General features: G+C 56.4%; 1 protein-coding gene across 1 annotated transcript; it reads left to right on the forward strand.

The window, feature by feature from the left end:
• Positions 1 to 5488: 5488 nt before the first annotated feature.
• Positions 5489 to 10814, forward strand: EMX2 (empty spiracles homeobox 2; the record flags this gene model as incomplete). Its single annotated transcript, XM_084210216.1, has 3 exons — positions 5489 to 5879; positions 7952 to 8136; positions 10647 to 10814. The coding sequence occupies 3 exons, from the start codon at positions 5489 to 5491 to the stop codon at positions 10812 to 10814; spliced, it is 744 nt and encodes a 247-aa protein (XP_084066342.1).
• Between the last annotated feature and the right edge of the window lie 816 nt (positions 10815 to 11630).

Genomic DNA, 11630 nt, shown 5'->3' on the forward strand with positions numbered 1-11630 from the left:
TTTCGTTCCCATACGAGACGGGCGCCTTCCCATGGGGTGTCCTCAGTGCGGACACCTGCAGTCCCTGGCTGGCCTGCAACTCTGCCTCTGCCTCTTCTTTTAATTATTTCTTTCCTTTTTTTTTTTTTTTTTTTTTTTTTTTTTTTGAATTCTTGTGAGTCTGACGAACTTTCATCACGGAAGAGCCCCTGTGGCTGACACAATAATCAGGGCTTGCCCAGGTAGTCGGTGCCGGGCAAAGCCCGTGTGTCTGCCATGAATTCAGCACTCAACAGCTGCAAACTGGCTGTAACTCACCGGCGGGCGGTACCGCGCCGCCGACAAGGCAGCGTTTCCGAGCCCACGGGAGTCCCCACAGGACCTGTTCCTTCGGGACAGAGCCCGCAGGTCACACGGACAGGCGGGCAGGAAAGACAGACGTCTTTTCAAAGCCCTCTCGCTTGTACCGCATCACGCACGAGAAGTCGCAGTACACGGCGTGGCTGAAGCCAAGATTTTGGTCAAAGTGCGAGAATAAGTTCAGGGGCCGGATGCAGTGTTTGCATCCAGCTGTTCCGGTGGCTGCCCCGGAGGGACAGATTTCAGACGGGCTGCTCCCTCGGTAGCTCAAATCAAGCGCTCTGCCAACTCATCGGGGGAGTTTGGAGTGCGTGTGAGTGGACGTGTGTGAATACACACGAGTGGAGCTTACTCCGCTCATGCTGCGCCACGCAAAACAAAAACAAAAAAGAAAAAAAAAAAAGAAAAAAAAAGAAAAAAAGAAAAACCCTTCAGGGCTTGATTACTTTTATTAATAGACACATTAGGCGGCCTTAATGCTCCTGGTGGCTTTCTGCCGGGGTCGGGGAGCTCGGGAGCGGCCGGGCCCGCCCGGGATCCGCTGCCGGCGGCCGGGCCGCGGGCGGGCGGAGCTGCGCGGCCGCCGGCAGGGGGCGCTGCCGCCCCGCGGATCCGCGCCCGCGGCCCCGCGCCCCGCGCAGCGGGCGGGACCGGCACCGGCACCGGCACCAGCACCGGGACGGGAGCGCCGGAGGAGCGCCGGGCGGACACGCTCCCAGCCACCGAGCGGCCCGCCTCGCCTCGCCTCGGCCCGGCCCGGCCCGCACTCTCGGTACCGCGCTGCTCACCGCACCCGCACGCAGCTGCGGATATTTCCTCCCGCTTCCCCCGCACATGATGTTTGAAAAGTCTGGCGCGGATGGGTCTGGCGGGTTAGGGCTTGGCGTGTGAAGCCGGGGGTTACGGGAGTCCCGTGTTAATGACAGTGTAGTGGGACCGCGAGTCCGACACCCCCGGGACGAAAAGAACCACGCGGAACCGCGGCGGGGCCGGGCTGTGCAGCGCGCAAGTGGCGCTGGTTCGGGAGCGAGAGGGAACGAGGCCCTGAATAGCGTCGAAAAGAGGAAAACTAAAGCAACCGCGCCCGATCGCTGTTCCCAGGTCGGGGAGAGGAATCCGGGCAGCAAGGCCTTTCCTGCTCCTGGTCCCGGTCCCGGTTCTCTGCTGCTGAGACGGGATCCCAGCAGCTCCAGCGCTGGCCCGGCTATGCGGGACCGAAATAGAGGGGTGAGGTTTTCAGGGCTGGTCTCCTCCATGGGGAGGTCCATGGGAAGCATCCCGTGTGTCTGTCCCACCCGGGAATCCAGGATGAGCGGGGAGCAAGGCCCTGTGCACGCGTGGCTTCGGCTGCTCGGGGCCGGCTGCCAAGGGAATCCACCTGCTCGGCGGAGGCCGTGGTGCCCGGCCCGGGCTCTCCCGCAGCCCCGCAGCCCGGCCCAGGTCCTGGGAACCCGGCTGGGCTCGGCCCGGCCCGGCCCGTCACTCCCGCACAGCGCTGCGCTTTTTGAAGGATTCGCAGGAAGCTTAGACATACTAAGTAGGATTTAGGGAGTCCAGAAAATAATTAAATTAGGCATTTCACCCTCTCTTTTAACTCCATCAGCCCCACGCCAGACACGACCTGCCTAGGTCACCTCCCTTCCCTGATGTGTGCATGAATCGCTGGGACAGGAGGGGAAAAGGGAGACAAATCCCACCTGGAAAACAAAGTTAGGGGGAGGCTGAAACTTCCCTCACCGCCACCCCCATACCCGCGAAAGCTCAGCCTGCTTTAGCCCATGAAGAACCGTCTTACCCCGAGGTCCCCGCATCTGAGACCTTCCTCGCAATTTCTTCTCGTCTCGTCTTTTAAAAGATGAGCATTAGTTTGGAAATCCGGAGCTAGTGCCTGCGAGGCCAGCCATGTAATCTGACTGCGAACGTAGCGCACCCCTCCCTCCCTCCCTCCGAGAGAGGCTGCTGTCTCTCGGTGCGCTCCGAGCAGATCGGGGATTGCTGGGAGGCGAGCCCCTGCCAGATTCTCTCCATGCAGACGCCAAGAGGACAGCGAAAGCAACCTGTCAAAACCTTGGGTAGGAAAAGTTCAAGAGAGGGGCTTCGGGAGGTTCTCCCGGGGCAGGCCGGGCTGGAGCTCAGCGGCCGTGGCCGGGCCAGCGGAGGCCGGGGCTGCGCCCACGGGAAATGGCCACGGCAACGAGTGCGAGAATGATACAAAAGTTTAGGGAGAAGAGGAAAATTCCGGGAAATCCCATCCCGAGTCCTTTTAGTTTTCGTTCTCACTGCTCCCGGCCTGTTTTATCTCTGACAGAACCCAGGGAAAGCTTGTGCTCTCCAGGCTCTGCTTGCGGTTGCTCTGCCTGGATGTGTCCCCGCGCACACGCACGACATGCACACAGATATGTGTTCGTATGTACAGAGCACAGACAGCGAGCAGGGCTCGGACCTCCAGGGTGCTGCGGCCGAGATCACTCGCTTTTCCCGAAAAAATTCGGACTTGGATGTGGAGAGCTCCCCGCTGCAAGAATAGCCTCCTCCGTTCAGCTCCAAAACAACGGGACCCCCTCTTCGGAGAGGGATTTTAGGCTAGAGGATATTTCCCCGGCGGTAAAGAAGGTCGAGGGAAATTTATCGATCGTTTTGGAGGTTCTGCGTGTGTGAGGTTTCTTTTCAAACGGATATAATTCCTCCCTCCCCAAGTGCTAAATTACTCGATGCAGTTTTCAAAGGAGCCCCCTGATTATGTCAGGATGTCTGGAAAGAAAAAAAAATAAAGCAAAAAAAGAGAGGAGTTGAAGTTTTTCCAACTCGAATTCATTCTTCAGTCCCGGAGAAGTGTAAATACGCAGATGCAGAAGTGTTCTTCCTGGGAGAAGGAGAAGTTTCTTTTTTTTTTTTTTTCCAAATTTTCCTTTTTTCTTCATATTCAGTGCTCTGGAACCCCAGTCGAAATCAGCACATCAAACACCCGTCCTATTTAGGGCACTTTCTCATCCTTGCTCGTGTCTATAACCCCATATCTTTTCGAGAAGTGGCGTAATGAACACCGCTTGAGGGGCAAAAAGTTGCGCGGAGAAGGGAGACTTAAAAAGTTAAGATACTAGCGATATTCACGAGGGACACGAGTGGGGCTGAAGGAAAATCCTTCTCTCCCTTGCTCGGCTCTCTCAGCTCAGCGGGGCCGGAGCCCTGCACTCTGGTGTCTTCGGGCAGGAAAGGTTTTCCCAGACATGTGAGACCTGGGAGAAGGGCACCTCGCAGCAAAATCTGCCCAAAGACTCGAGTTCCGCCGTGTAAAGCTCACTTCGCTCTGCGCTCGCACGCACGTGTGGCTGTGGATGTCTGTACGTGCAGCCGCCCCACGCCTGGAGATCAGATTTACATTTCCTACAGAAAGTGAACTTCTCCCTCCACAAAGTGCACACAGCGCGGGGTACACAAAGGGAAACACGGCCTCAAACAAAGGCGCAGAAACAGCCGCATCTTTGCGTGCCCAACACTGTTTTGTCACTTATATTATCCCCTCGATTTGGTATTGTGTTAAAAATATCGGCGAGCTGGGAACAGATGCTTTTAGCAGAGAGTGGGGAAGGAGAATAGAATTCACCTCGCCCTTTACTGGAAACAACCATTTAGACGGCGATTTGTTTTTTAGCATAATTTAATGCACTGAAGTAACGGATTTTTAGTGTATAAAGTGGAAAGAAAATAGAAAACAACGTCCGGGAGAGAAGGAAAGAAACGCTAGACTGGTTTTAAGACTCCCCCCATCCCTTGGTTCAACAGAAACATTAATTTACATTAGCAATTCTGCATCTTTAAGATAAATTACACAGCGGCGTAATAGATTTAAAGTACGCCAGATTTTTTTATCATTAATTGTAAATGTGCAAAATACCTGCTGGTACTTCACTTTAGAAGAATGTAATTGGCAAAAATGGGAGGCTGATGAATAGATAATAGATCCTTAACTACCAATAAACAGTAAGCACCAGCCAAGAGTATTAGGATGTGATCATAATTATTCTGCAGCTCCAGCCAATGGGAGGAGGAGAACTCAGCCCTAAAATCATCTCCGGACCCAAAGGTAAACGCGAAAATCCGGACAAGGCTGGAACCGGAGACTTGATCCCCTGTCCCGTCTGCGAGAGCCCGGCGTGTCCCAGCTTTGCACGATGCGGCTGCCCCGCGCTTTGTGCTCCGCGCCGCGCGGTGCGGGCAGCGCGGAGGAGCCAAAGGAAAATAAATAAGTTCGGACCAGGAGGACGACCCGTTCTCTCACCGGGACGAAATCTTTCCCAAGCGGGGCATCTCTCCCTGACGCCCCGGGGCCGAGCAAGGTAACCTCGCCGGGCTGAGAGTACCCGAGAGGTGGCAGGGACGGGGGTGTCGCGCTGGCGGAGCGGCCCAACTCCCCCCTGCCCCCACCCGAGGAGATGCAGGGCCCCCCCATCTCCTGTCCCGCTGAGCCCCCACCTTCCCCCCCGACCCCCTTCCGCCTACCTTGGTCGCCGAGCGGCGGCAGGGGAGGGAGGGCAGCGCGGCTGCGGAGGGGCGCGGAGCCGAGCGGGGCCGGGCGGGGGCGGCGGCGCGGCGCGCTCCCCCCGCGCTGGCGGGCGCGCTCCCGCCGCACTCCGATCCGCGGCTCCATCCCTCCCGATGGCGCTGCCCGGCGCTCGCCTCCCCTCTGACGCACTTTAAAGAGTCTCCCCCTTCAACCTCAAGGCGAGTAATAGCGACCAATCATCAAGCCATTTACCAGGCTTCAGAGGAAGCTGTTTATGTGATCCCAGCACTAATTAGGCTCATGAACTAACAAATCGTTTGCACAACTTGTGAAGGGGCCGATCACATCCATGGATTGTCTTTGGACTTAGGGGGGGAGGGGGGGGGGCGCGACCGCCTTTTCCTTGCAGGAGGGAAACTTCTCCCAGCAACTTTTTTTTTGTGTGAGTGTGTGCGTGGTGCGTGTGTGTGTCTCCCTTTTGGGTACCGCTGGCTGCCGCTGCCTCCTTTTCCTCCAGCCCCTGTCTATTTATGTGTGTATCTATCCCTCCTCAAGTCACTCCCTGCTGCAAACTTCCCCGGATCGTCTCCCGCGCACCAGAGAGAGACGGGCAGAGATTGGGTCGGGGACTCTCGTCGCGGCAGCATGTTTCAGCCCACACCCAAGCGGTGTTTCACCATCGAGTCGCTGGTGGCCAAAGACAGCCCCTTGCCCGCGTCTCGCTCCGAGGATCCTATCCGGCCGGCGGCGCTCAGCTATGCCAATTCCAGCCCGATGAACCCTTTTCTCAACGGCTTCCACTCCACTGGCAGGGGGGTCTACTCCAACCCGGACTTGGTCTTTGCAGAGGCCGTCTCCCACCCGCCGAACCCGGCCGTGCCGGTCCATCCCGTGCCCCCTCCTCACGCCCTGGCCGCCCACCCTCTGCCTGCTTCGCACTCCACGCACCCGCTCTTCGCCTCGCAGCAAAGGGACCCCTCCACCTTCTACCCGTGGCTAATACACCGCTACCGGTATCTGGGCCACAGGTTCCAAGGTACGTGCAACTTTTCTTCTCCTTCCGAGCCAGCCCTGCATCCCCCGGCCGGTCCCCGCGGTGCGGATGTTGGGGGACGGCGGGTGGGCGGGCGGCCCCTGCCCGGAGCGGAAGGCTCGGCTCGGCCGGGCCCGGGGTCTTTTTGTCCCTGTCTCCCTCTCCGCCAAACTTGGGAGAGCTGTCAGAGCCGAGGAGCTTGGGCTCGGTTTTGTTTTGCTGCTTTTCCCGGTTTGTTTTTGTTTCCCGGGAAGAGGGGGGCAAGCGGGAAAGGCAAGGCCGGCTGGGACTTCGTCAGCTTTCTGCCCCCATTAGAAGCAGACGAAAAGGTGGATATTTTTTGTTCCGGTGCGTTATGAGCTAGAGAGGAGCCCCCGAAGGAAGGGGCCGCGCAGAGCGGGGAATGGTGAGGCTGAGTTCCCCCGGGAAGGCGGCGGTGCCCGCCGAGCTGCGGGGCCGAGCTGCAGGAAGCCCCCGCCGCCCCAAGAGCGGCCGCTGCCCTTGTTAGAGGGGAAGAAACGAAGCGAACCCCAGAGAAAGGAGGAGGGAAGTGTGTGTGGGGAATTAATCCCAGCACCGGAGCAGCGCGGGGAGATGGGGCTGCGGAGGAGAGCCGGGGAAGGGGCACGGAGGGCGATCCCGACCGTGCGGTCAGCCAGGGGCTCCAAATGCCAAGCGATTAATAACCAGCTGAAGCGAAATAACCGAATCCAATGGCGGACAATCAATAAAATCCCCCTTGCTTAACCCTTTGCAACCGGCAGCGTCTTCTCCGAGGGGTGAGCCGATTTCTCCCGTAATGGGTCCGGCTTCTGCCACTTTCATTATAGGCAAAACAACAAACAAAACAAAATCAGTCTCCACTCGCAGGGATCCATCTGCCTTTTTTTTTTTTTCCTTGTATGTTTATTTTTTAATTCGGAACGAAAACAAGCCACCTGCATGTTGCATTTTCCCCGGCCTTCCACAGCCGGGCCGCTGCAGCCGGGTTGAAAAAGGAGCCACTCTCTCCAAAGCCAGGCGGTCTGAGACACAAAATGGATTATTACCCTTTCAGAATAAAATTACAGGTTTCGCTCACCAAATTATTTGTCGCAGGCACCAGGCGATTGGTAACGAGGGGTAGATGAAAGGCGGAAATGTCCTGGTGTTGAGCCACAGCCTGATTTCAAACACACCCTCCTCCTCCAACGATTTTCAAAGCACTTACAGAGAGAGCCCCTCGGTGCCGTTTCCACCTTGGAAGGACCAACCCGGAGAAGTGGCACAGGGGCACCCCGGAGGGAAATGTCCCCCGAAAAGCCACGGCTCACCACCCCCGCTCCCGCCCCCGCTCCAGTGCAGGCCGGCAGGAATGGGATGGAATGGGATAAGATGGGATGGGATGGCCGCTCTGTGGCCTCCTCGGAGTTTGATTCTTTATTTCCACTCCGGTTCCCAGCGCCGCCGATGCAGCGGGGAGGGTCACAGGGCCGGGAAGGCAGCGGTGGGAGCCCCGCTGCGGGCAGCACACCGGGAGAACGAAGGGAAGCGGCGGGAGAAAGGCTCCGGGCGAAGTTTTAGGCGAGGGAAGCCGAGACAGGCCGGGGGAGCCGGCGGGAGGCTCCCGGAGCCCGGTGGGCGGCCAGGGAGATTCGCGGGGCTCGGCCAGGGAGCCCCGAGAGCAGCTGGCCACGAGGGGAAGATGGAAATTACAAACAAATAGGGAAAGACGTGAGGCTCCGCTGGTCGGGGGACAGGGGGGCAGTCCTGAGGTGTAGCCGCAGACACCGCAGCCGTGCTCTGGCCAATTCTTTTTCTTCTTCTTCTTCTTTATTTTCTGTAGTGCTCCCCAGGTTGTATTTCAGCGTTTTAATTTATACAAGTCCTCTCTATCCCCTGCTTATTTATCCTTTCTTTCCACGTATTTATCAAAGGAAAATGCAATACAAAAAGGGAGTTGAAAAATTAAAAAGAAACTATAGTTGGATTTATCCTGCGGGAAATGGTGGGAGACAAAAATTCTTGCACCAAAAAGTGCTGTCGAGTGCATTTGGGGAAGGTGTTTTATTAATCTGTTTTGTCCTGTTTCCCAGGGAATGAAACCAGCCCGGAGAGCTTCCTATTGCACAATGCACTGGCCAGGAAACCCAAACGGATCCGTACAGCTTTCTCCCCATCCCAATTACTGAGACTGGAACATGCCTTTGAGAAGAACCATTATGTAGTAGGAGCGGAGAGAAAACAGCTGGCACACAGCCTCAGCCTCACGGAAACTCAGGTAAGGGGCAGGCAGGGAACGCGCAGCTGGCAAAGCGAAAGTACGGGCATCTCCTGTGGAAAACCCACCCGGCCGGCCCGAGATTCGGGCAGCGGGAAGGGCAAATTCTAGGGGTGTTTAGGCCTCCAGTCCCGCACCGGTGCAGTGGGGAGAGGGATCTCCCCAGCCTGAGTGTCGTGAAATCCTTTTCCCGTTCGGGGTTTCGCGGCCCGTGCCGGGGGTCGCGGTGCCTCGGCCGGGCGTGGGGAGCCGCAGCGCTCGGGGAGCGATTTGGGGATTTGGGGTCCCCCGGGCAGCCCCGGCCGGAGCTCCGGCCCGAGCGGAGCTACGATCTGCGGGTCCGGTCGTTCTGCTGCGGGACTGGTGTGACCCTCAAAAAGGAGTTCGATGTTAGGGGAAAAGCCCCCCAAACAAGTGCGGGGACAAGGGGGAGAACCTCCCCTTTAGACACTACAGCAGAAACACAGTTCCTTGGATGAATTTTCGCTCGTTTCTAGCAGACAGAGGGGATGTGACGAGCCGGTTCAGGAGGGCAGAAAGATGAAAAATAAAAGCAGAGAAATTACTCACAAGGAATCCCCCCCTCACCCCTTCCACCCTCTCCCTCCCCCCTCCCCATTCGACTGGCTGCGGGCCAGAACCGCACCGGAGACTGTTCGGTCTGTCTGGCGGGACGCTCGGCGACGTTTCTGCCACGGTGGTGCCGGGCCGAGGGTCCCGGCAGGTACCGGGGCCGGGGTCCCGTGGGGCGGAGCGGAACGGGCCGAGAGCAGCGGCGGGGGCTGGCGCAGGCTCCCCCCGACGGCCGGGGACCCGGGGCCGGCGGGCCCGCTGCGAGCGCGTTTTTCACGCGGTTTTCTCCCCGCCGGAAGAAAGGCTGGAGTTTGGAGGATTGGTGGTAGTTGTTGTTGTTGTCATTGTTGTTGTTGTTGTTGTGTCGGGTTTTTGTTTTGTGCCCTTCCAGGAGACTCGTGGAGAGAGGGTTCCAGATGGGGATTGTCTCTGCTACAGTATGTGGCACTGTACTAAAAAAAAAAAAAAAAAAAAAAAAAAAAAAAAGAAGCCAAAATACCCAGCCGCAGCCTAGTTCAAAGTTCCCAGTAAACACAGCGTTCTCTGGGCGGATTAAGTTGTAACACTTTTTTTTTTCCCCTTAACTCCTTTTCGTGGGGGAAGCAATAAAGAGGTTGGAGCTTTTGTTTTAAAATGTCTCCCTAACAAAACAATAAAAAGGGATCGCCACTTTTATGAGGTTCCCCGAACAAGGGACCGGTCACAGGCTTATTTCTACTGGAAAGCTGTATTTAAGGTGGTCTTTGTGCTGCTTGATTCCGAAGCTGGTTGGGGTCTTTTGTCCGGATGTCAAACCCCCAGTCCCCTACAAATGAGCTCCCTTTTGGGAGATCAGCGTGCAGAAATGAACCGTCCTCCCCTTCAATTAGCAAACTAAAAGCAAATTAAACTCACCCCTTGTTCCCCGCTCAGCTTTTTAATGGGGGACTTTTGGAGAATATGAAAATGCAGCAGAGATGTGTGTCCGGCCAGTCAGGTCTCTGTTCTGAAGAGGCAGCGAAGCGGGTTAAACCAGCTTATTAAAATGCTCCAGTTCCCTTTCCCCCCCTTGCTGAGGCCTTTATCAGGCACTTTCAGACAGAACCAGAGTTTAAATTGCTTTTTTTAAAAAAAAAAAAGTTTACCTTTGGACGCTACAAGGAGTGTGGCCAGCCCTGGAGATAGCTCCCAGATCAATACTATCTGTAATTAAAGCACTGAAGTCAGCTGCCGGATGGTTCAGTCAGATTTACGCGGCGCTGAACAAAATCAGAGGGATATTTCTGATGCCACTTACCGCTCTCCCCGCACCGCGGTCGCTCCTGGACGGCGCGTCCCGGGGAGATGCTGCGGAGAGCGATGGGTGTTTTTCTATTCGGGTTATTTTGGTACATTTTATTCGCTTTTCCACGAGGAAAAGATCTTTTGCGTCCTCCCCCCAGCCCCATCCTGGCGGCCCTTGGAACGGACGAGGCCCTGCCTTTGCTCAGCTCTGCCGGGCAGGTGGGAGCCCCGCGGCCGGCCCGGCCTCCCTGCCGCTGCCCCGACGGCTCTCCCGGGGCTGGAGGTCGGGGGACACCTCGGAACCTCGCCAGGAGCGGGGAACGGAGCCTCTCGGGCGGCCGGGCCGTCGAGGTGACGGCCCACGGGCGAGCTCCACGCTGCGTGGGCTGCCTGGGCGCTGCTCGGGGCTACGCGCCCGCGGAAGCTGCAGGAGCATCCCCCGGCGGTGCCGCCCGCTCCTGAGCGCTGCGAGCTCGGGGGGGAGGGCGTGGGGCAGCCTGGCCGTGCCTTTCCCGCAGAGGTTTGGGTGGAAGCGGGTGCTCGCCCCTCTCCAGGCTGGCCAGGGTGACAGCAGTGGGGACGCAGCGCGGGCAGGGTGGCACACGGAGCAGGAGAGGAGCGGAGCATCTCCCTTGTCCGGGCAGGACTAACGCCCGGTGCCTTTCCTCCCGCAGGTAAAAGTATGGTTTCAGAACAGACGGACAAAGTTCAAGCGGCAAAAGTTGGAAGAGGAAGGTTCAGACTCACAACAGAAGAAAAAAGGGACTCATCACATTAACCGGTGGAGAATCGCCACCAAACAAGCCAGTCCAGAGGAAATCGACGTCACGTCGGACGATTAAAAACTGGCACTTTTGGACTTTTCAAAGCCAGCATCCCACGAATCGAAAGTGTTAAAGGCTCACCCCCCTACCCCCGCGGCGTGGCGGTGCGGGGAAGGACACGGAGATCTTCATCAAAACACGATTCCCGCCCGGGAGGGAGCTGGGAGCGAGCGAGGGCAGCCAGCGAGGGCTCCGAACTGTGGCACTGCCGGCACCGCTCTGCCAAAGGGGATCTGTCAATCAAAGCCAAAACACCGGGACGAGGTGATTGACAGGTATTCCGTTTATCGCAGTCCACTTTTAAAAGCATAACGTAAAAAAAAAAAAAATTAAAAATATATAGAAAAAAATCTTTAAAAGAAAAAAAAAATAGAAGCAAAAAAAAAAAAAAAAAAAAAAAAGCCCCCAACCAAACCAGAAAAATTAACACCTTACGGGACATTTTGCACTTCACGGTTTTTTCCGTCTTTGAAAGAGAAATTTCCATAAACAGCCAAAACCCACACCTGTTTCAGAAACTTGAATTGCATGTGTAAAGCCGTCTGGGGAAAAAAAAAAAAGAAAAGAAAAAAAACCGGAAAAAAATTACTCCGGTTCCTAAAGACAGAAATGAATTGTAATTTTTTTCCCTTTAAGACAGGTTCTGTGTGCTTTTTAATTTTATTTTACGAGAAATGTGCAGTCTGTAAACATTTTATAATAACTTCTGGCGTCAAAGTGTTTGTGAAAGCTAAATGAAGTAGCAGTAACAAAGCATAGTGTTCCTTCCGGATGGACAAACACGGTGGGGAGGGGAGGGACGGGAGGGAAAGGCGGGGGGGGCGGGGGAGGTTG

The sequence above is a fragment of the Fringilla coelebs genome (assembly GCF_963513975.1).
Source record: "Fringilla coelebs genome assembly, chromosome: 8".
In the NCBI taxonomy this organism is placed as follows: domain Eukaryota; kingdom Metazoa; phylum Chordata; class Aves; order Passeriformes; family Fringillidae; genus Fringilla; species Fringilla coelebs.